The sequence below is a fragment of the Anabrus simplex genome, chromosome 2 (genome assembly GCF_040414725.1).
Source record: "Anabrus simplex isolate iqAnaSimp1 chromosome 2, ASM4041472v1, whole genome shotgun sequence".
In the NCBI taxonomy this organism is placed as follows: domain Eukaryota; kingdom Metazoa; phylum Arthropoda; class Insecta; order Orthoptera; family Tettigoniidae; genus Anabrus; species Anabrus simplex.
In genome coordinates this window covers 327,921,172-327,946,074 of record NC_090266.1, presented here as the reverse complement: position 1 = coordinate 327,946,074, position 24,903 = coordinate 327,921,172, and the positions used below count along the sequence as shown (strand labels likewise).

The window sequence follows — 24,903 nt, the reverse complement described above, 5'->3', positions numbered from 1 at the left end:
CGATGATTTCATAGAAATTTATTTTGGTTTGTCTGCTGGTTTGTTTATTTTCAGCAAATGCAAGTTGATTGATCATATCCTGATAAGGTTAGACATTGTTATTGTTCTCCGTTATAGATCACTAAGGTCATGTACTGTAGATCTGGAGGAAAATAAATATTATCTATCTAAATAAAATATTAATGTCATGTCAACCCGAATTGCAACGATTGTGTGGGTGACACAGAGTGTACTTCTATTGCTTCTGTTGCTAGCAGCTGTCAAAGCTAAAATTTGTCGATGGAAAAGTAGAACCAAAAGTCACTGTAGAAAGTATGATATGTATCTGTGCTCCTCCAGGGAAAATATATGTTTTAGAATGTTCCTTTTACAATTTGCTTTACGTTGCACCGACACAGTTAGGTCTTATGGCGACGATGGGATAGGAAAGGGCTAGGTGTGAGAAGGTAGCGGCCGTGGCCTTAATTAAAGTACAGCCCCATCATTTGTGCGGTGTGAAAATGGGAAACCACGGAAAACCATCTTCAGAGCTGCCGACAGTAGGGTTCGAACCCACTATATCCTAAATGCAAGCTCACAGCTACGTGACCCTAACCACACGGCCAGATGCTTGATCTTAGAACGTTCCACACATGTATGTAATGTTGAAAAACGACCTGCTAAAAACAGATTAAATAAGACAGCTCACTGAATCGTTTTCGTATGAATTGCTCCAATTATGTTAAAATCGTCATCAGTATAATTTTTGTCCTTATTTGTTAATCATTCCCAAACAATTTGTTACGATCCAAGTAAAATGTTTTATCCTTATCTTTCTTTTGTGTCTGATAATGGAAAAACTTACTCATTGAAGTTTTCAGATGGAAAGGTCAAGGCCGTGCCCAGGATTTTCTTCGATGAGGAGGGTGGGGGTGGGATATGTTCGGGCAGGCTTCCAAAAACAAAAGCTATGGGAGCAATTAGAAACCCTGTGGATGGGCGTGGTAGAATACACCCAAGGCATTCTCCACCTGCCGTTAAAGGTGACTAAAGTGGGACTGGGGGCTCTCAATTTGGGAGTGTGGGTTGGCAACCACGGTTCCCTAGCTGAGTCTGACATTGCTTCCACTTACTTCTCCTCTCTTTCTTTTGTCGATGCCTTCATTCTTCGAAGGTCGGGCATCTTCCACATTCTCTCTTATTAGTGTTAATAGAGGCTGGTTGCCCAATATTACACTGACGGAAAATTAAATCCCGACACCAAGAAGACATTATTTTACAGTTATATAATCTAGGCTAAGCAATTGTCTAGTTAACATATTTATTTACGTATAATTAATGTTTCCAGTTTACAGGTTCCAGAATGCGCGAAAAGACATGTGACGTGCTGGTACACTAATAACCGCTGTAGTCACCACGATTTTGAATACAAGCATGCAAACGTATAATTTTGTAGGATGGAGTTCCACGCCTGTTCCACTTGATCAGTTAAATTAGAAACGGCTAATACTGGTAACGGATGACGCTGGATTTGTCATCCCATAATGTCCCATACGTGCTCGATGGGTGAAAGCTGTGGTGATCTCGCAGGCCAAGGCAACTGGTCGACATTCTGTAGAGCACGTTGGGTGCCAGCAGTGGTATGAGGATCAAGTATGTTCATTTTCACTGCTTGTACTGCTTACTACTGCATGACCGGCCAGGCAGGAAAGGAGTGGGGATTACTACAAAGTTATTACATCATTGTTTCAAAGAATCAAAACCAAGTATTCTACTATTCTCTACGTACAAAGTATTTTTGCCTGTGATATATTTAATATTAGCTATTGTTAAACAAAGAGTAATATTCCTTCATAAAATGTAATCATGACTCATTAATTCTTCTTCCATATGTAAATCAATCGATAAATATTTATAACTATATAAATACCTAAACAAGTATACACTCATTACATTGAATGATAAATACAGAAAAATAAGCTACTATGATATGGTGAAGTATCTACAGCATATCGGGTGGTTCACCAGCACCTTGCGATTTAGTTTTAATCATCCCGCCGCTCTTTCTAACTTTTCTCTTTCTTTCTTTCTTTCTTTCTTTCTTTCTTTCTTTCTTTCTTTCTTGTTTAATCAATATACCGTCCGGGATTGCTATTTCCCTCGTACACAGCGAGGGATCCCACCTCTACCACATCAAGGGCAGTGTCCTAGAGCGTGAAACATTTGGTCGGGGAGCCTCCGGGGGTGGCAGCTAATCACACTAACCACAGAGGTGGACGAATTTTTAAAAACACTGCATACAATGTATTTTTTACCACTGTTAAAATATTTTGAATTTACAAGGTTACCTGAAGCCAAAATATATATTATAATTTTAGCTCCATTCTTCAAGTCTTTCTGTAACGAATTTTTTTCAGAAAATGTGTCCGGCTCCATGTCTAAATGGTTAGCGTGCTGGCCTTTGGTCACAGGGGTCCCGGGTTCGATTCCCGGCAGGGTCTGGAATTTTAACCATAATTGGTTAATTTCGCTGACACGGGGGCTGGGTGTATGTGTCGTCTTCATCATCATTTCATCCTTATCACGACGCGTAGGTCGCCTATGGGAGTCAAATTGGAAGACCTGCATCTGGCGAGCCGAACTTGTCCTCGGACACTCCCGGCACTAAAAGCCATACGCCATTTCATTTCAGAAAATGTGAAGATGAGAATTTTTTTTCGTGAGTATGAAATGTTATCTTTTGACATAATGTTGTAAGCAATATTTTGTTCAAATTAGCTGTGTGATTTTTGAATAAATACATTCACTGATACGTACTTTTTTAAATGGGAAAGATTATACATTATGTTGGTATAGAAGACAGTTAGTCAAGAAAAGGTTAATATTTCATCAATCGTGTACACAATGTATAAATATTAGTATGCAGCAAATTTAAATATTTCATTACATCTATTTGCATATCGCATAAAATCAGTTGAAAATCAGTCAATCTTCACACTCCAATAAATTATAACAATTAACGCAAATAATAAAATGATAATAACGTTTATTATAGTAATTTATATACAGTAGTTTATAATATGTTACCATAAAAATTGCGGGTGTGTTACAATGTTAGAATAAAGAACTCGCAAGATCACGATCAAACTCTAACTAATAACAATCAACAAGTTAAATGGCAGTCAGAACGATACGATGGTAAGACTTGTGGTGTCTGTATACGAATTTAAAATAACTTCGCACCATTTCTCTATTTATTTACTTGGGGAGGTGGCGGGGGGAACAAGAAAGAAAACTATGCTAGGAAAAAGGTGTCCCACATCTGTTGGGTTTTTCTTCCAATTTCTGTAGCTCTGTTTCTGTACTAAATCTGCTCGGTTTTATTCAGGCTAGATATTTCCTTTGCGATCATTTATCTTCCTGCTTCCGAGTCAGGGATTGACCTTTCGTTAATAGGCTGACACATGCTAGAGTTTTACAAAATGCAATTGTTCTAATGAAAATTGAAAGTGATGAATTTGTTTAGTGACCGCCAGGAACAGTTTAAAAGTAATTAATTTTTATTTGCAAGCTTGAATAGGCGACAACTATTCTGGAAGAAATCTAGTAGGACACTGAAAAATTTGAGACTGAAAACAGAATATTTTATTAAGAAAAATAAATCCGTTATTTGAATTCTTTGCTATAAACATTATGTACCAGGAACGCTGGTCCAGCATTAGAGTTTAAGTATTTCAAACTTAAAATACGCGCCGCGCGCCAACAGAGTAGCTGGCGACAGCAAGCATGTTGCGAGTGACGTAGGAGCCAGCTCCGGCTCGCCAAGGCTAAGTTGCATCATCCATAGAACCTTCCAAACATTCTATCATTAATAACTCGTATAGCAATTACTATACGAATATAATAATAACATCCCCGTATACATCATTTTAATATCTCCAATACTACGAAGTTTCGTTAAAATCCACTTCGGATTTAGGAAGATATTGAAAAAATGAAACAGCTGCAATCTCCGCGACTTTGGTATAAAAGAGGAGCGATAATTCAACACGACACAGTTTTGTCCCACAGTCGAACCAGGGCGGTTGGCTGAAGGAAGTTCGTGCCGCGATGTGACAGTAAGGAATCGGAATCTACAGCCAACTATACGAAGTGATTGAAACATTTCAACAGTCTTGCGAACTTAGAATCTCGAACAGTGCATTAGTACTTGTATTTTCTCCGGTAGTAAATATCTCCGAGTGATTGAAATATTTCTGCAGATAACGAACTTAGAACATTGAACAGTACATTAGGACTTGTATTTTTGAAGTGAAATCTGAATGTTAGGAAAACATCAAAACTCCGCGTGTGAATAAGCTTGTAATTTTACGGTATCTTTAGATGAACTCAGGACCATTAGTGAACGAAACTAATTTTCACTGCCAAATATTATAAAGCCTTACCAGTGTTATTATTCATGTTTGAACATAAACAGGACAGTGTGAGTGAACGGGAATAATTTCACTCCTGCATTAATAGTCTAATAGTGCTAATTCTTGTCATATTATAACAGTGAGTGTCAACGGAACTAATTTCACATGTAAAGTGTTTAACTTCTTCTACGAAAGTGAAGTAATTGCCATTCATAGCGCCATCACAGGGCTAAGTAAACTTTGTAAATACATGCAAAGCAATCATAAAGCAGCAGAACTCCACAAATAATTGTTATATTCTTCGAACGTTAAAAGCTTAACTGAACTATTTGTGAACAATATCAAAATTTGTGCCAAGTATCACGTACGTTAAAAAGAATGCGGGTTCGATTCCATTGACATTCGGCGGCATGAAAGTTAATTTCTTTATTTTCTCAAGTGACCAGTTTATTTGCCATAAACATTTGTGTCTATTTCAGTGACATTCGATACGACATCTTTGCATTTATTTTCTTATCCTTTCATGGAAATGATTAAAGTGAATTCAGAAATTACACCTCAGACTAATATGTCCAATATGTACAAGGGCTTAAATGCGTGTGTTCGGGCTATCCTTCGGAGTGAGTGATCTTGGCAAACCGAACACCCAGACCTCCAAGATCTTCAAGAACTTCAAGAATTTCTAGAACTTCAAGAACTTCTAGAGCTTCCCTCGTTGGAGTGGACGTGGTTCCATGGTGCCGAGTGCTGATCCATGGTGAGGACGAGAGCAGTAGCAGAACTGCGCGGGACATCGCCAGCCACATGACGGAGAAAGGTCATTCCCAATCCATCATCTACTGTACTGAGATGATATGAACTTGATTTTTCACAATGAACTAAACAGTTAAAAAAATTAGAACTTCATTCAAAGCAAATCCTCTCACTCTCTGTACTACTCCAATTTAATGTGCCGTACACGCCCAGCGTATCATCTCATGCTCTTCAAGCATAAAGTACGGGCATTTCCTGTTACAATAAGAATGTGTATTTCAGTCTCTTCAGTATATTTGGGAATCCGGCTAACAGAATGCACTGTCAGCGTATTGATATAGGGTCCCGGTTAATTTCAAGGACGGGCCAAGGATATTAACCACGTTTGGTTAATTCTTCTAGCTCGGACACCGGCTTTGGGCTAAATGTATAGAATGCTTGCCTTTGGTCCGATGGCAGCGGTTTAATTTTGCAAATCAACCCCCTCATACTGTTAATTACCCTGGGTTGGGGAATGGGTGTTTATGACACTTTTGCCATTATTTTATCCTCATTAGGCCACTACCAAGACTATGCAGATGGCATGCACTATTATCATTATTATTAAATAAAAAATGTTGAAAAGTTTAATCATCAATCAATCAATAAGGTGGATCATGGGAGACTACCGGCAAAAATGAGTGCAATTGGACTGGACAAAAGAGTGACTGAATGGGCTGACCCTGTAATACTTAAGAGGGGAATTCTTCAAGGCAGTATTATTGGACTTTCATATTTTCTTATATATATAAATGATATAAGTAAAGGAGTGGAATCAGAGGTAGTAGATAAGTTACAAGATTGTGAGCAACTGCAAAATGACCTCGATAATGTTCTGAGATGGACAGTAGGCAATGGCATGATGATAAACGGGGTTAAAAGTCAGGTTGTGAGTTTCACAAATAGGAAAAGTCCTCTCACTTTTAATTACTGTGTTGATGGGGTGAAAGTTCCTTTTGGGGATCATTGTAAGTACTTAGGTCTTAATATAAGGAAAGATCTTCATTGGGGTAATCACATAAATGGGATTGTAAATAAAGGATACAGATCTCTGCACATGATTATGAGGGTGTTTGGGGGTTGTAGTAAGGATGTAAAGGAGAGGGAATATAAGTTTCTAGTAAGAGCCCAACTGGAGTATGGTTCCAGTGTATGGGACCCTCACCAGGATTACTTGATTCAAGAACTGGAAAAAATCCAAAGAAAAGCAGCTCGATTTGTTCTTGTTGATTTCCGACAAAAGAGTAGCGTTACAAAAATGTTGCGAAGTTTGGGCTGGGAAGAACTGGGAGAAAGAAGACGAGCTGCTCGACTAAGTGGTATGTTCTGAGCTGTCAGCAGAGAAATGGCGTTGAATGATATTAGTAGACGAATAAGTTTGAGTGGCGTCTTTAAAAGTAGGAAAGATCACAATGTGAAGATAATGTTGGAATTCAAGAGGACAAATTGGGGCAAATATTCATTTGTAGGAAGGGGAGTTAGGGATTAGAATAACTTACCAAGGGAGATGTTCAATAAATTTCCAATGTCATTGAAATCATTTAAGAAAAGGCTATGAAAACAACAGATAGGGAATCTGCCACCTGGACGACTGCCCTAAATGCAGATCAGTATTGACTGATTGATTGATTGATTGATTGATTGATTGATTGATTGATTGATTGATTGATTGATTGATTGATTGATTGATTGATTGATTGATTGATTGATTGATTGATTGATTGTCTCTTTCCTCTATACACAAAATATCATATTTCTGACCAGTACAGAAACGCGCAATAGTGAATAAATCCTTCTCTCATATTTTTGGTTTCAGGAAGGGCATCTGACATCCTAAAAACAGGGCTTAATCCACATTAGTGCCGATCCAAGATAACTGGGAAAATGGCCAGGAAAGTAGAAGAATCATTTAAGTACATGTGATACATGATCAACATGAACTAATCACGAATGTGCCAGATGTATAGGTATTAAGACAATATACTTTGTTTTTCGTTTACTGTATTTGTACGATTCTAAAAAATAAGCCCCACACAAAACATTTTAGACAAGAATAACTTGGTCTGCGGTGTAAAATAATGGAATGATGGTGCAAAACGTGTTAAAAATATGAAAAGGAAGCAAATATAATCTACCTAAAATGTATTAATTTTTTCAGTAAATTTGTTAACTACAGTACATTCATAGTAAAGCATTTAAAGACGGCTCAGTTTTATAAGTTAAATTCAATTGTTTTCCAAATTCTTGATTTCATAATACTTTTGTTTTAATGGCTTGAATTTTTGAAAACCCGTATATGCTGTTTGAATTTGTCAAGTCACTTTTTTATTTCGGGGGCGGGGGGATGGGTTGAACGTTGAACACCCATAACTAACACTCTGGGTACGGCCTTGAAAAGGGTTATATCCTTACAGCTCATAAGTAGGTGCCTGTGTAGCCAAGGCATTATTTACACATAACAATGAAAAATAGTCTCCGTATTTTACGTAGCAAAGCAGAGGCTTCGTGGTTATTAAACTAGTTTTCCTAAATATAATAATGTTTTAATGGCATTCCACTTATCTAATTCAATACGTAGATAGGTGACACAAATAACTTTAAAGGATTTAGAGTCAGTAAATACACTGGCGGAAAAACCATCCGAACACGAAGAAGGGCTCGTGCTGGATTAACGAACGTTGTTAGGCGTGCTTATACATTTGAAAGATTGCATTGATTCAAATTTCACGCAGATCGCATTAGCGTGGCCCTGGTAGCTGCCCCATGACGTTGCACATCAGGTTTGCTTTAAATACGGGCTGTACCGTGCGAGAGTTAGTTACCTGAGAGATTGGACGGAGTGACTGTTAGTGGAACAAGAATGCCTTTACGACGACGAAGAGGCCAGTATCAACAGGTCACTGCGGTTGTACGAGGCCGTGTACTAGGGCTACGTGAAGGCGGATTTTCCTTCCGTGCTATTGCAGAACGACTTGGCAGGAATGTCTCCACTGTGTATGCGAGCTAGCAGCAGTGGTCACGAGAAGGTTCGCTCGAAGGAAGACCAGGCTCCGAACGTCCCCGTGGTACCGCCGAGAGGGAGGACCGCGCATGGCGTATGGCGTATGGCTGTGGAGCAGTGGGCTGCGTCTGCAGCAGAAATTCAAGCGGCAGTTGGCACCACAGAGACGCAACGAACTGTTCGAAATCGGTTACTTGAAGGACAGCTGCGAGCCAGACGTCCTGCGGCGTTCATTCCAATTACTCCAAACGACTTCAGTGGTGTCAAGCGAGAGCTCATTGTAGGATTGAGTGGAGGTCCATTGTGTTTTCCGATGAAATCCGGCTCTGCCTTGGTGCCAGGGATGGCCGTGGGTTGTTTAGAAGGAGGCCAGGTGAGCGCCTGCATTCCACCTGTCTGCGGCATCGACACACTGGACCTACACCGAGAGTTTTGGTCTGAGGAGCAATTTCCTATGGCAGCAGGAACACTCTCGTTGATATCCCACGCACCCTGTCTGCAGATGTGTACGTCCGTCTGGTGATTCGACCTGTTGGGCTGCCATCCATGAACAGCACTCCCGGGGGTGTTTTCCAATAGAGTAATGCACGCCTCCATGCCACTGTTGTAACCCAACGTGCTCTACAGACTGTCGATATGTTGCTTGGCCTGCTCGATAACCGATCCGTCCCTAATCGAGCACGTACGGGATATCAGTGGACGACATCTGCAGCGCCATCCACAACCGGCATTAACCGTCTCTGTATTGACCGACAAAGTGCAATAGGCATGGAATGTCTTTTATCGACCTCTCTGCTACTGGACGTCGCTGAACTCCACAGCATTTCCTTCTGTTTTTGCTCGGCCGGGTTGCTGGTCAACTCTACCTCAGCTCCCTGCCGAACTCAACCAAACAAGCGGCCGAACTCCGCACTGCAAGTTTGCCATCCCAGACTACACTTCGCTCCTACCATTATGTCCGCTACCACTACCACCACCACCACGACTAAAACGACCTCCGCCTTCACCCTTCGATACATTTCTACTATAACTTCAACTTACTCCCATCCTTCACCAGTAGCAGAAAATTCTCAAACTGAAGACACCATCCTACCTTTATAATGCATTTAAAACTATGGAGTCGGTACATAACAGGGATAATAGGTTTACAACATCTACCCTTCAAATTCCCCTTCATCGTACCACTAAATTTAACAAATCCTTTGTTTGCACTGCATCACGTATCTTTAACGTCTTTAATCTTCACCGTTTCGCAAATAACACTAACTGTACACAACTAAAGCAGTTCTTAACATCTATCTTTCTGGAGGAGTACGCAAGAGGCTGAGATCAGGCATTCTTGTGTCGAACAATCTGAAATATGTATATTTCGAAGAAAATTGTTTCTCTGCTTTAGCTTTATATTCTTTAAATCCATGTAGTCCAAAATAACAGAAGGGCTTTATGATTTACTTTCTTACTTATTATATAATGTATGTCTTAACCTTACTGGATTTGGTATCTGTATTTTCATTTTTTTAAGTTTCATGTTTAGTTTAATACTTTAATATTATAAAAATTTAGTTACTGTGTTCATAAACCTGTATTGTATTATAAGAAGATGCTACATAAAGGGGCTTTTCAGCCTCAGTGGCATGTAAATCATGATCAATAAATTCAAATTCAAATCCCTTCCCATTCAACCCACCCCTGAACGCTCTAGGCTTCTACGTACCCCACTCCGCTACTTCCATCACCAGCAAATCAACGATGCACCTGCCTCAACTACAGCAGCCACCGCACCGCCAACATCGTCACCACCATCTCAACCCGCAATGTTTAGTTGCCACCACCATCACTGAACCAGAAGTCCTACATGAACTTCACGCAACAGGCGTCCCAGCACGGCGATCGTTCCGCATTATGATCTCCTCTGGGGCGACCTCATTAGTACGCCTCTATCTACCGACAGAAGACGCAGTCAATCGCCTAATCTCCAGTGGAGCTCACATCTACCGACGCCATCATAAAGTGGAACCATCTCGCTTCCCTCCTCAACCATTGCCCAGACATCCATCCGCCGCTACACGTCATCGCACCCGGCTAGCTCATCCTCCCTATATAACTCGTCACTACGTACGTCCACCCCTTACCCGAACACGTTCCTTCTTCCACCCACCTCCACATACAGATCTCTGCAGACTCCTTACAACGTCACTATGTCACATCGCCGCAGCCCTACAACTCCTCAACCCACACACCCGTACCCCACCATTCCTCCTTCATGAATTCGTTACTTACTTTTTCCCATCTTTCTCCTCCACCACACCTCACTCTTTTCTTCAAATCTCCCGGCCTGAGAGAGGGTGTCACCCTAAGAGAGGCCCACCCTGCCCTTCGGGCGGGGAATGAAAACGCCTCGTCTCCGTAGGCATGGAACTCCGTCCCACAAGCTGACATCCGGCACCTGTACGACACAATGCATGCACGTTTGCTTGCCTGCGTTCAACAGTCAGGCGATTACACCGGTTATTAATGAACCAGCATGGCATATTTGCGATGGCTTTTCTCGCGTGGATATTATCCTGCAGTCTTGTACCTTTTATCAATTAAATATGTTACATCGACAAATATATTGCCGAAATTCCCGTATTCTACATTGCTTATTTCATGGTGTTTGGATATTTTTTTCAGCCAGTGTAGGTTAAATGGAGCACTTGGCAAAGCACTAGATTACGTAGTGTGTTTTATTTAATTTAAGTTGCATAAACCTAGATTCAATGCCATTCACGAAGACATGAAGTATAGAGTGTTTTAAAGTACTCTCCTGAATTAAGATTATGCAGAAAAATCTAAATAACTGTGGAGTTGGAGTATAAACTTAATTTTGTTTTACTTACGTGTTTCAGTCTAACGCAAAGCCATATCCTTTTCCGGGGGAAATTCTTGGTCACAAAATTCTGCATAACGATGTTCCTGGAAAGACATAATGTTTATTACATTTTGTATTCTATAGATTTATATTAAACTATTTAATACAATTAAAAAGAACGTAGAATCTTTACTTCATAGAAAAGATAGTCGATATCCATGTGGACTGTATCGCGATTGACCTGTCTAAAGCATTTGATTGGGTGGATCATGGTAGACTACTGGCAAAAATGAGTGCAATTGGATTAGACAAAAGAGTGACTGAGTGGGTTGCTATATTTCTAGAAAATAGATCTCAGAGAATTCGACTAGGTGAAGCTTTATCTGACCCTGTAATAATTAAGAGGGGAATTCCTCAAGGCAGTATTATCGGACCTTTATGTTTTCTTATATATATAAATGATATGAGTAAAGGAGTGGAATCGGAGGTAAGGCTTTTTGCGGATGATGTTATTCTCTATAGAGTGATAAATAAGTTACAAGATTGTGAGCAACTGCAGCGTGACCTCGAAAATGTTGTGAGATGGACAGCAGGCAATGATATGTTGATAAACGGGGTTAAAAGTCAGGTTGTGAGTTTCACAAATAGGAAAAGTCCTCTCAGTTTTAATTACTGCGTTGATGGGGTGAAAGTTCCTTTTGGGGATCATTGTAAGTATCTAGGTGTTAATATAAGGAAAGATCTTCATTGGGGTAATCACATAAATGGGATTGTAAATAAAGGGTACAGATCTCTGCACATGGTTATGAGGGTGTTTAGGGGTTGTAGTAAGGATGTAAAGGAGAGTGCATATAAGTCTCTGGTAATACCCCAACTAGAGTATGGTTCCAGTGTATGGGACCCTCACCAGGATTACCTGATTCAAGAACTGGAAAAAATCCAAAGAAAAGCAGCTCGATTTGTTCTGGGTGATTTCCGACAAAAGAGTAGCGTTACAAAAATATTGCAATGTTTGGGTTGGGAAGAACTGAGAGAGAGAAGAAGAGCTGCTCGACTAAGTGGTATGTTCCGAGCTGTCAGCGGGGAGGTGGCGTGGAATGACATTAGTAGACGAATAAGTTTGAATGGCGTTTATAAAAGTAGGAAAGATCACAATATGAAGATAAAGTTGGAATTCAAGAGGACAAACTGGGGCAAATATTCATTTATAGGAAGGGGAGTTAGGGATTGGAATAACTTACCAAGGGAGATGTTCAATAAATTTCCAGTTTCTTTGAAATCATTTAGGAAAAGGCTAGGAAAGCAACAGATAGGGAATCTGCCACGTGGGCGACTGCCCTAAATGCAGATCAGTATTGATTGATTGATTGATTGATTGATTGATTGATTGATTGATTGATTGATTGATCTTCCTTCAACAGCAACCTGGAAGAAAGTGTATAGAAATTGCCTTGGCAAAAAGAAGAAACGGAGGGACTGTGCCGAAGGCTTATGGTGTAATACGTCTTTCTGACCGAAACGAAGAACTCGTAGGTCGGATTATTGCTGCAGCTCGGCTGCCCAATGGGCATCCACTTGAGCCTGTCGACTCCCAGTCCACAGGCGCGCTAGAAGTGCAGGGTTGAACGTCCTGCCACGCGGACTCCTCTGTTCTTTACCACGTTCTGCTGCAAGCTCACATTTCCCTCTAATCGAGGATTAAACTGGGGAGGAGGATCATTACCTCAGTCAGGCGGCATCACCTGCTATGCAGAACAGGGGCCTTGCCGGGGGATTGAAAGGGATAGACAAGGAAGAGGGAAGGAAGCGGCTGTGGCCTTAAGTTAGATACCATCCCGGCATTTGCCTCAAGGGGAATTGGAAAACCATGGATAATCCCTTCGAGGATGGCTGAGGTGGGAATTGAACCCCTCTCTACTCAGTTGACCCACCGAGGCTTAGTAGATCCCTCTCCAGTCCTCGTACCACTTTTCAGATTTCGTGGCAGAGCCGGGTCAGCCCTGATGACAGCTTGTCACGCTAACCATACACCACAGCAAATACGGTGAGTTCGTCAATTTAAATCGCGCATCCGGATGTAACAAAATATCCTTAGGTATTTTCTCGAAAAGAAAAGTTTTCTCCACCAATTCGATTGCGCCATCGTTCCTTATAAAACACGAAGAGCATCCCCGATTTTTGTCGGTGTAATTCCGATATCATATATATGTGCTGCGGGTTAGTATCTCTCCAAAAATATTATCTCATAGCGGTTTCCGCAGGCGCAACTACGATATGTAAAGCTCAAACGGCTATTTCTAACTGCAGTGTCTAAGTAAGTCATTCCTGAAGCAAATACAAGTGACAGTGTTTCTAATAAACCTAACGAAGAAACACGTTCGAACAGCTGAAACAATGTGAGTTATAATTTATTCTATATTGTCTCTCCTTCTTCTTTATCATTTTACCCTCCAGGGTCGGTTTTTCCCTCGAACTCAGCGAGGGGTCCCACCTCTACCGCCTCGAGGGCAGTGTCCTTGAGCTTCAGAATCTGGGTCGGGGGATACAACTCGGGAGGATGACCAGTACCTCGCCCAGACGGCCTCACTTCCTATGCTGAACAGGAGCCTTGCGGGGGGATGGGAAGATTGGATGGGATGGACAAGGAAGAGGGAAAGATGCGGCCGTGGCCTTATGTTAGGTACCATCCCGGCATTTGCCTGGAGGAGAAGTGGGAAACCACGGAAAACAACTTCCAGGATGGTTGAGGTGGGAATCGAATCCACCTCTACTCAGTTGACCTTTCGAAGCTGAGTGGACCCCGTTCCAGCCCTCGTACCACTCTTCAAATTTCGTGGCAGAATCGAACCCGGGCCTCCGGGGGTGGCAGCTAATCACACTAACCACTAGTCTACACTACAGAGACGGACTGACAGTGAACTTCAATACAGTCAACCCGGAACAAAGTCTGAACTCGTAATAGCACACTTTGGCATTGTTAAAATATCCTAACCCCATGGCACTAGAGCACTGAAGGTCATTGGACTACCAAGTGACCGCTGCTTAGCCAAAAGGCCTGCAGATTACGAGGTGTCGTGTGGTCAGCATGACGGATCCTCTCGGCCGTTATTCTTCACTTTCTAGACCGGGGCCGCTATCTCACCATCAGATAGCTCCTCAATTCTAATCACTTAGGCTGATTGGACCTCGAACCAGCCCTCAGATCCAGGCAAAAATCCCTGACCTGGCCGGCAATCGAACCCTGGGCCTCCGGGTAAAAGGCAGGCACGCTATCCCTACACCACGGGGCCGGCCCACTGTTAACAAACAACCCAGAAATCAAGCAAGTTTTTCTACAACACAGTAATCCACTCCTTTCGTCCTCTTCAGTCGAAAGACTGTTCTCAAGTACTACTGTACAATTACTAACTGGCCAAAAGCAAACCGCCTTTCCGATGATATGTTCTTGAAACGCATAATTTTAAAAGCAAATGTGAACTATGAAACACGACTCGGAGGATCAAACTAAAATGACGAGCAAGCTGGCAAGAGTTATGGACATACAAGAATATACCTGTATATGATAGACACTCAAAAATAAGCGTGTATACACTGTATGTGTAAACGGTTACAGGTGCATTTTCCGGGTAAGCTGGCCGTATGGTTAGGGGCGCGCAGCTGTGAGCTTGCATCCGAGAGATAGTGGGTTCAAACGTCACTGTCGGCGGCCGTGTAGATGGTATTCAGTGGTTTCCCATTTTAACACCAGACAAATGCTGGGAATATACCTTAATTAAGGTACGGCCACTTCCTTTCCACTCCGAGCCCTTTCCTATCCCATCGACGCCATAAAACCTACCTGTGTCGGTGGGACGTACACCGTATCGTAAAACGAGTGCATTTGTGACCTTAATAAGTAAATTGTCATTTGTTTCTTTATTGTGTTGTGTTCAGAACATTACCAGTAAGTAACTGTAATTGGCATACACAATTACGGTCACAATTACATAACCGTAATTTTTTGGCCAGTTCTTCTTCTTTCTTAATCTGTTTACCCTCCAGGGTTGGCTTTTCCCAAGGTCTCAGCGAGGGATCCTACCTCTACAGCCTCAAGGGCAGTGTCCTGGAGTGTGAGACTCTGGGTCGGGGGATACAACTGGGGAGTAGGGCCAGTAAATCGCCCAGGCGGCCTCTCTTGTTATGCTGAACAGGGGCCTTGTGTGGGACGGGAAGATTGGAAGGGATAGACAAGGAAGAGGGAAGGAAGCAGCTGTGGCCGTAAGTTAGGTACCATCCCGGCATTTGCCCGGAGGAGAAGTGGGAAACCACGGAAAACCGCTTCGCGGATGGCTGAGGATGGAATCGAACCCCCCTTTACTCAATTGACCTCACGAGGCTGAGTGGACCCCGTTATTCCAGTTCTCGTACCACTTTCCGAATTTCGTCGCAGAGGTGGGAATCGAACCCGGGCGTCTGGGTGTGGCAGCTTATCACACTAACCACTAAACCACAGAGGCGGACTTTCGTACAGTTACTTTTTCAATTCTGTAATTGTAATTGAACATGCCACAAATACAAATATAGGGACATATTTGTTAATGGCAGTTACAATTACATGGTAATCGTAATTTTTATTTGTTAATTCGATCATAGTCCCCCTCTGTGATGTAGTGGTTAGCGTGATTAGCTGCCACCCCCGGAGGTCCGGGTTCGATTCCCGGCTCTGCCACGAAATTTGAAAAGTGGTACGAGGGCTGGAACAGGGTCCACTCAGCCTCGGGAGGTCAGCTGAGTAGAGGTGGGTTCGATTCCCTCCTCAGCCATCCTGGAAGTGGTTTTCCGTGGTTTCCCACTTCTCTTCCAGGAAAATGCCGGGATGGTACCTAACTTAAGGCCATGACCGCCTCCTTCCCTCTTCCTTGTCTATCCCTTCCAATCTTCCCCATCCCCCGCAAGGCCCCTATTCAGCATAGCAGGTGAGGCCGCCTGGGCGAGGTACTGGTCATTCTCCCCAGTTGTATCCTCCGACCAAGAGTCTGAAGCTCCAGGACACTGCCCTTGAGGCGGTAGAGGTGGTATCCCTCGCTGAGTCCGAGGGAAAAACCGAACCTGGAGGGTAAACAGATGATGATGATGATGATTATTATTATTATTATTTCTTTCTTTCTTTCTTTCTTTCTTTCTTTCTTTCTTTCTTTCTTAATCCATTTATTCTCCAGGGTTGGTTTTTCCCTTGGACTCAGCGAGAGTTCCCACCTCTACCGCCTTAAAGGCAATGTCCTGGAGCGTGTGACTTTGGCTCGGGGAATACAACTAAGAAGGAAGAACAGTAAATCGCCCAGGTTGCCTCACCTGCTATGCTGAACAAGCGCCTTGTTGGGGGATGGGAAGTTTGGAAGAGACAGACAAGGAAGATTGGAAAGGACAAACAAGGAAGAGGGAAGGAAGCGGCCGTGGCCTTAAGGTACGTATCATCCTGGCATTTGCCTGGAAGAGAAGTGGGAAACCACGGAAAACCACTTCGAAGATGGCTGAGGTGGGAATCGAACCCCCCTCCCGAGGGTGATTGGACCCCGTTCCAGCCTTCGTACTACTTTTCAAATTTCGTAGCACAATAACCACCACACCACACCAGACCGCCACTTAAAATTAATTTACCAGACAGAATATTAATAGACGGAAAATGACGATTTCAAAATACATTGCACAAAACATTCGTGTAAATAAATAAAACAAACAAAACATAAATAAAAAAATAATCGGGATTTGAACACAGGGCGCAAAGTATTAGGTTGCGTCTGCGCTAACGTGTTTGTTGAGTTTACTACGTGCTAAGAGGCACGTAAAGCACGGTGGAAACAGACGAATGTTTGCGGGCGTGTGTTCGAGCCCTCTTTCCCTGAGCGAAGTTTCTGGCAAATCGGGTTGTTACACTTGGCGGGATCCCCTCGTCAGTGTGCTGTGCTGGCGACACAGTGCTTGTAGTGTCCAGTGAGTAGCTCGACTGAAGAGGAGTCCGCGATTGAATCAGTTATCGTGAATGTGATTGGATCTATGCTAATGAGTAAGTGTGGTCATTCATGGTTCAATGGGATTGTGTATGTTGGGTCATCCTGAAAAAAAATTAGGGTAATGAAACGTAAATCCACCTCTGTGGTGTAGTGGTTAGTGTGATTAGCTGTCACCCCGGCTCTACCACGAAATTTGAAAAGTGGTACGAGGGCTGGAACGGGGTCCACTATGCCTCGGGAGGTCAACTGAGTAGAGGGGGTTCGATTCCCACCAAAGAGGTCACGTTTTAAATGAGTATTTTGCAAATTTACAGGTTAAATAATGTTGTGATCTTTTAAAACAAATAGGTGTAATAAATTAGTAGAAATTGCTACCGCAGTAGAATATTTTTAAATTAATTAATCTATAACAATAGTTGTATAAATGGCTTCCACTAAATTTTCAGTCGCTTTTATCATTACAGGGTCTCGATATCTTGCGAATCTATTACACCACTTTGGAGGCTCAATAGGTGAAAACAGAATGTAAATATGATGGATTGTTAAAAATGAAGATTGTGCCCTTTAGCCCTTATGAACTATCCCCTTCAGTTATAAATTTATTATTATTATTATTTTTTTTTTTTGCTAGTTGCTTTACGTCGCACCGACACAGATAGGTCTTATGGCGACGATGGGACAGCAAAGGGCTAGGAGTGGGAAGGAAGCGGCCGTGGCCTTAATTAAGGTACAGCCCCAGCATTTTCCTGGTGTGAAAATGGGAAACTACGGAAAGTCATTTTCAGGGCTACCGACAGTGGGGTTCGAACCTACTCTCTCCCGAATACTGGATACTGGCCGCACTTAAGCGACTGCAGCTATGGAGCCCGGTCAGTTATTAAATGAACTGGAAGTTTCAAAAATGCGTGTATGACTCGATGGGTCACTATTTTCTGTAAGTAAGTGATGGGAGAATACCGAGGAATATATTGCTGAATACTCCAGCGTCCGAAACGTATTAATTCTACTGCTTACTTACTGATAATAATTCTAGTAAGTACTTACCACTGATGGGACCCTACTCATAGGTCTGCAGGAAGAACTCTGAGCTACACGCAATACGTCGTGAAGCAAGACAACGAGATAACAAGGTCAGACGGCCAAGACCTCTTTATTTTGCATCCTAAATGGAACGTTTTGATACTGTTTGGTAAAAGAAACCAAAGAAGATAAATGGATCAAAGGTGCGTGGCTGTCGAGTGCGATGTGTTGCTTTTGGGACCAGCCGAATAAGTGGACATACTTGATGTTCATGTTTCTTTATGTGGACAACTACCCTTTATATTTGGGACAGTTTGATAATAAATATATAGACATGATGCATATATGGCCAGTACCACGGTGTAGGTGTAACGTGCCTGCCTCTTACCCGAAGGCCCCGGGTTCGATTCCTGGCCTCATTTATAATTGAGGACCTATCTGACGGTGGGATGGTGTCCTCGATCTAGGTAGCCAAGAAACGGCCGAGAGGATTCTTGATGATGACCACACGACACCTTATAATCTGCAGGCCTTCGGGCTGAGCAGCGGTCGCTTGGTAGGCCATGGCCTTCCGAGGCTGTTGCGGTATGGGAATTGGTTTTTGTTTTTTGATTAATATATACAGTGACTCGCATAATTATTCGGACAGAGATGATTTATTATAGTTTCCTTTGTATTAGTGGTTTCAGTAATAATAAAGCACTCATATAAATTAGATACAAGTTTCTGTATGGAATATAAAACTAAACATCCATCATTATTCTAATGAACACGTTCAATGAAAATACAATCATTAAAAACAAAATCAAAATCAAAACCAATATTGCACAAAATTATTCGGACACTTGTCGTTTTACTTATGGTCCTAAAGGTTCAGTTTCTGGTGGGCTTTCCTTTCATTATAATTACTTCCCTGAGTCGACTTGGCATGCTCTCCACTAATTTCCGGATGTAATCGGGAGATATCTTCTGCCAATCTTCTCCAAGTCAATTTTTCAGTTATTCTCTAGATGTGATTGTTGTTTTCCTTATTTCTTTATCCAGTTTGTCCCAAAGATTCTCAATCCCATTCAAGTCTGGTGATTGAGGGGGAGGATGAAGCACCTTTGCGCAATTAAACAATAACCACATCCTTACATTCCAGGCCATATGCTTTGGGTCGTTATCTTGATAAAACTTAATATGTTCACCAATCCCCATCTTTTCGGCACTCTTTTTCATATTGTCCCTCAGTATTTTAAGGTATTGAAAGTGGTCCATTTTACCCTAAATAAAAACCAATTCACCAACTCCATTCGCCGACATAAACCCCCACACCATTACATGTCCACCACCATGCTTCACAGTTGCTTTCAGATATTTCTCTTGAAGCTCAGTATTAGGACGCCGCCAAACTGTTATCCTCCCATCAGATTGAAATATGTTAAATTTACTCTCATCAGCAACTATAACGTCATTCCACCACTCATTGTCTTCTTTAACATGCTCTTTCGCAATCAGCATTCTCTTTCTTCGATTTACTTGATTAATGAAGGGCTTCCTTCTTGCAATATGGCCGTGAAAGTTACCTCTTCTGAGCACTCTCCGTATTGTTTAGGGATGAACTTTCTTTCTGGTATCTGCGGCAATCTCCGTAGCGAGTTTTGGAGTACTTAACTTGGGTGCCTTTTTCATTTTTCTGATGATATAACACTCTTCCCTCACAGAAAAAAGTTCTTGGACGTCCCGTATGCGATAGATGTCAATCCTATCTTCCTCCCGGAATCTTGTGATAATATCAGAGACTGTACTTTTCTTCATTTGTAACATTTCAGCAATTTTACGACAACTTTTACCTTTAGCATGGTGAAAAACTACTAGCTGCCGCTGCTTTTTTTTTTTTTTTGCTATTTGTTTTACGTCGCACCGACACAGATAGGTCTTTGGCGACGATGGGATAGGAAAGGCCTAGGAAGTGGAAGGAAGCGGCCGTGGCCTTAATTAAGGTACAGCCCCGGCATTTGCCTGGTGTGAAAATGGGAAACCACGGAAAACCATCTTCAGGGCTGCCGACAGTGGGGCTCGAACCCACTATCTCCCGATTACTGGATACTGCCCGCACTTAAGCGACTGCAGCTATCGAGCTCGGTGCTGCCGCTGTTCGATTGTGCTCTCTCTTCCTCTGCGGCCCATTTTCACCTACGTTGTACACAGCTCTCTAACACACTGAATGTTTACGTTCACACTGTCCGTGGCTCTTTTACATACGACCTCTGCACGGCAACTGACTTTTGTCCGAATAATTTTGTTGAAGCACGTTAACTGCGTTCTGAGGTTCCGTGGTCGCTGGTTCTCTTCTGTTTTCTAAAAGTACACATTTGAACGTCGTGTTGAATCTGTCAAACTGGGTTCTGTCAGAAACTAGTTTGCGTGTACGATATTTTCTCTGAAATATAGGGCCAGTGTGTAGCAAAGACTATAATTACTAACGTGTCCGAATAATTATGTGAGTCACTGTATGTAACTAATTAACATCACGGTGAGGAATGGAACGGTCATATCTATAGGCATTTGACTCCTTCATTCCCCTCAGAAGCCAGTCTTAAATTAACGCCGTAGTTATCCCTCCACAGAAACCAGTCTTCAATTAATATCATCACTAGGAACAGATTCCAGAACTGGGCGGAAAGCTGGACCACGAAGACGGACGCAATATATCACGACTATTCTGGCTATCTTCATACTAGAGTACGCTTTGAAGATAATTAACCTACCTTCTGGGATCATGCACAGAAGTAGCAGATACCAGAAGATCATGTGATGAGCGTGACGAGATTCTCAGCGATCTTGTCCGGGAACGGTTCCTCATTTTTCAGTGGTGGTTCGTGCATGAAGGGCTTTTGTCTGCCGCCAGCCAAATCAAAACCAAAACCAAACCTCATGGCACTACAGCCCTTGAAGAGCCTTGGCCTACCAAGTGACCGCTGCTCAGCCCGAAGGCCTACAGATTACGAGGTGCCGTGTGGTCAGCACGACGAATCCTCTCGGCCGTTATTCTTGGCTTTCTAGACCGGGGCCACTATCTCACCGTCAGATAGCTCCTCAATTCTAATCACGTAGGCTGAGTGGACCTCGAGCCAGCCCGCAGGTGAAGGTAAAAGTCCCTGACCTGGCCGGGAATCGAACCCGGGACCTCCGGGTAAGAGGCAGGCACGCTACCCCTACACCACGGTGCCGCCCCGCCGCCTTTTCAAAACCATTTAACGTTGTTTTACTCTATAATTGATTACATAAAGAGATGGACAAATGTAGCGAAGTCGAGCTTACGCGGTGTGCTATTCAGTTATACAATCTTATCTTTATTATTTCGGCTGTAAACATATTTCTTTTCTATTTTCAAGGAAATGACAAAGGCTTTCAGACCGTGGCGGCTGTCCAGCAAGCATGATGTTTTCTCTTTAGTCTTGAGGCTCTCGGACTGTGGCAGGGGAGCCCTGAGTAAGTCCCCAGACTTAGCAAGTGTGCGGGGTGCGGGAGTAGCCTGGAAGGACGATGTTGGCTTGCCGGGGGAAGGAAGAGTGCAGGAGGGTGTATAGTCTGTCCGGCAGAGCCAACGAGCTAGAATAACATAGAGAGGCGGAAGCGCTGCCTGGGTGAACCTAATAGAACGAACGTCCGCCATGTTTCCTGTTGTCACACAAGCAAGGGAGCATGGCCTTTAAATGACGAAAAGTGTAGAAAATGCGCATTTTAGAATCGCTGGGGGAGAACTAAATTCAGTTGCCGAAAGCTTGAAGCATGAAAGCGAATACCGCCAATTCATCATATTGCAGCACGAGGCCAATATTACGATCAGTTGATTGTAGGGTAGTTCGAAATCATCGCACAGTGACATACGAATAGGCCTCGAAATCGGAACAAGAGCGTTACCCTGCTTGGCGGTTGTGGTTAAGCGTAAATTAGAATAAAAACGATGGACATAAATATTAATGACAGGAAACCTTAAAATCATAGGGACCTATAATAGGTTACAACCTCATTCTGTTAATATTTTTAAAATTATTGGATCCTCATGAGTACTGTGTTCCTTTCTTAATCTGTTTACACTCCCGGGTTGGTTTTTCCCACGGACTCAGCGACGGATCCCACCTCTACCACCTCAAGGACAGTGTTCTGGAGCGTGAGACATTGGGTCGGGGGATACAACTGCGAAGGAGGGCTGCACCTGCTATGCTGAACAGGGGCCTTGTGGGGGGGGGGGAAAGGAAGCGGCCGTGGCCTTAAGTTAGGTACCATTCCGGCATTTGCCTGGAGGAGAAGTGGGAAACCACGGAAAATCACTTCGAGGATGGCTGAGGTGGGAGTCGAACCTACTTCTACTCAGTTGACCTCCCCAGGCTGATAGAATTCCGTTACAGCCCTCGTGCCTCTTTTAAAATTTCGTGGCGGAGCTGAGAATCGAACACGGGCTTCCAGGGGTGGCAGCTGCTCACGCTAACCAGTGCACCACAGAGGCGGCCCATGAATACTTTACCACAATAATCGTTTAGTGTAATCATTTATTATAATATAGGGGGGATATCATGTTTCTCCCATTATCATATCATACTGGGATTACTAGCATGAAAGTTGTCCATTATGAAGTGTGGCTTAGTTTTAAAAACCAAGGCAACAGACATCTACAATAAAGGCTGTATACATTTCAAAAATAGCTCTAAAATGCTGTATTTATCATACTTGGTGTACGTTTGAACGAAATAAGTGATTTTTTGTGGTTATGTTTTCTTGGTGGTGAGTGTTCCATTTCCTTTATTTGTAAATGTGAATGAAAATTAAATAGGGCTGGAAATGTACAGAGCATAAGTAACTGAATTGAGTGGGATACCATTTATCTCTTTTCGCCCTCACAACGCATTGTTCCGTTAATTCCCTGTTCTTTGAACGAAATCTGAAACAAAATTCGACAAATAATTACCGTGGCTATCCGTACTTTCGCTAAGTAAACAATAAAATGGATTTAATTACAAACAGAAATTACAAAAAGGAATCTCGGCTATAATTCAGTAATACTTACTTTAAAGTACGATATATCCTTGGTTTTATTACTCCGATTAGTACAACTATACGCTGAGCTTATGGCTGGCATTCTTGAAAGCGAGAATCTATCTTTTCCTTCTTAAAACTTAGGGAATTAAATTGGCATGCACGATATCCCTGTCACCTCAACATATGCTCTCGCGCCAATTCGCTTTGTTTTGACAACCGTTAACATGGCTGCCCCTTATCAACTTGCTTCAAGCAGGGAGCGCTAATGTCAGGTATACAGCCCCTCTATGTTATTCTAGCTCGTTGGGCAGAGCCCTCAGTAGGTCCCTCGAGTTAGCAAGTGTGCGGGATGCGGGAGGAGACTGGAAGGACGATGTGGGTCTCTCAGGGGAAGGAAGAGTGCAGGCAGGTGTAAGCGCTGAACGGCGGAGCACTCAGCAACATCACCAACCACTTTACAATATAACTTACCGGGCGAGTTGGCCGTGCGCGTAGAGGCGTGCGGCTGTGAGCTTGCATCCGGGAGATAGTAGGTTCGAATCCCACTGTCGGCAGCCCTGAAGATGGTTTTCCGTGGTTTCCCATTTTCACACCAGGCAAATGCTGGGGCTGTACCGTAATTAAGGCCACGGCCGCTTCCTTCCAACTCCTAGGCCTTTCCTATCCCATCGTCGCCATAAGACCTATCTGTGTCGGTGCGACGTAAAGCCCCTAGCAAAACAAAAAAATAACAATATAACTTACCTAGGTTTTCCCCCCATGTCTTACATTAATTAATTCCAAAATATTTTACAAAACAATAAATTCCATTATACTAAATATTTAACCCTCAATCGGGCGCGTAGCGGTCTAAACGACCGACCTCTAAAAGTTTTGGACAAGGAATCCGTCTGAAGGTCAGCTATGGGCCCCCTCCTCCAGACTATCTCCCCCAAGGGATCATCTAGCCACCTGATAGGGTGGCCCCTCCTCAGTCGCCCTGTAGACAGCGAGGTAGATGGTCGAGACAGTTTGCGGTCTTTTACACCGGTGCGCCCGCTAGTGTAACTTGTGGCTCGGTCATTGTGACCAGTACGCGCCCGGGTGTGTTTTACTAGATTCTTTTAGTTTCGTGTGCATGTATGTCTCAATATGAATCCTGCTGAAGAGGAAAGGATACGATTATTGACAGAGTGTGTTGAAAAGGAAGAAAGTGAAAGAATAACTGCATTTATGAAAGACAGAAGTTGATAAGGGTACAGGGATCTGAAAGTCAAGTACGGATGACATAAAAATGTCAGTGTTGAACTGTAGAAGTATTGTAAAGAAAGGAATAGAATCAGGTAGTTTAATAGATATGCCTATATATACTTACCAGATATTGTAATGAGTTGAATCATGGCTGAGAAATGATAATCAATCAATCAATCAATCAATCAATCAATCAATCAATCAATCAATCAATCATTACTGATCTGCATTTAGGGCAATCGACCAAGTGACAGATTCTCTATCTGTTGTTTTCCTAGCCTTTTCTTAATTGATTGCAAAGAAACTGGAATTTTATTGAACATGTCACTTGGTAAATTATTCCAATCCCTAACTCATCTTCCCATAAACTTTATCTTCATACTGTGATCTTTCCTACTTTTAAAGATACAACTTAAGCTTATTCGTCTACTAATGTCATTCCACGCCATCTCTCCACTGACAGCTCAGAACATACCACTCATTATTAAGAAACAATGTTAGGTTTATGATCCACCCAATCAATACACATCACTTTACATGTGAAAACTATTTGATATAAAAACATATTAAACATATTTTAGGACATGTTTCATCTCTATT

At 42.6% G+C, this 24,903-nt stretch overlaps 1 protein-coding gene across 1 annotated transcript in view; it reads right to left on the bottom strand.

The window, feature by feature from the left end:
- The window catches only part of LKRSDH (lysine ketoglutarate reductase/saccharopine dehydrogenase), a 232,130-nt gene extending 214,016 nt beyond the window's left edge, over positions 1 to 18,114 (bottom strand). The window contains exons 1-2 of the mRNA XM_067140684.2: positions 18,073 to 18,114; positions 11,067 to 11,142 (exon numbers count right to left, since the gene is read on the bottom strand). Coding sequence (XP_066996785.2) covers positions 11,067 to 11,132 — 66 coding nt within the window. The 5' untranslated portion in view covers positions 11,133 to 11,142; positions 18,073 to 18,114. The remainder of the gene's footprint in view (positions 1 to 11,066; positions 11,143 to 18,072) is intronic.
- Between the last annotated feature and the right edge of the window lie 6,789 nt (positions 18,115 to 24,903).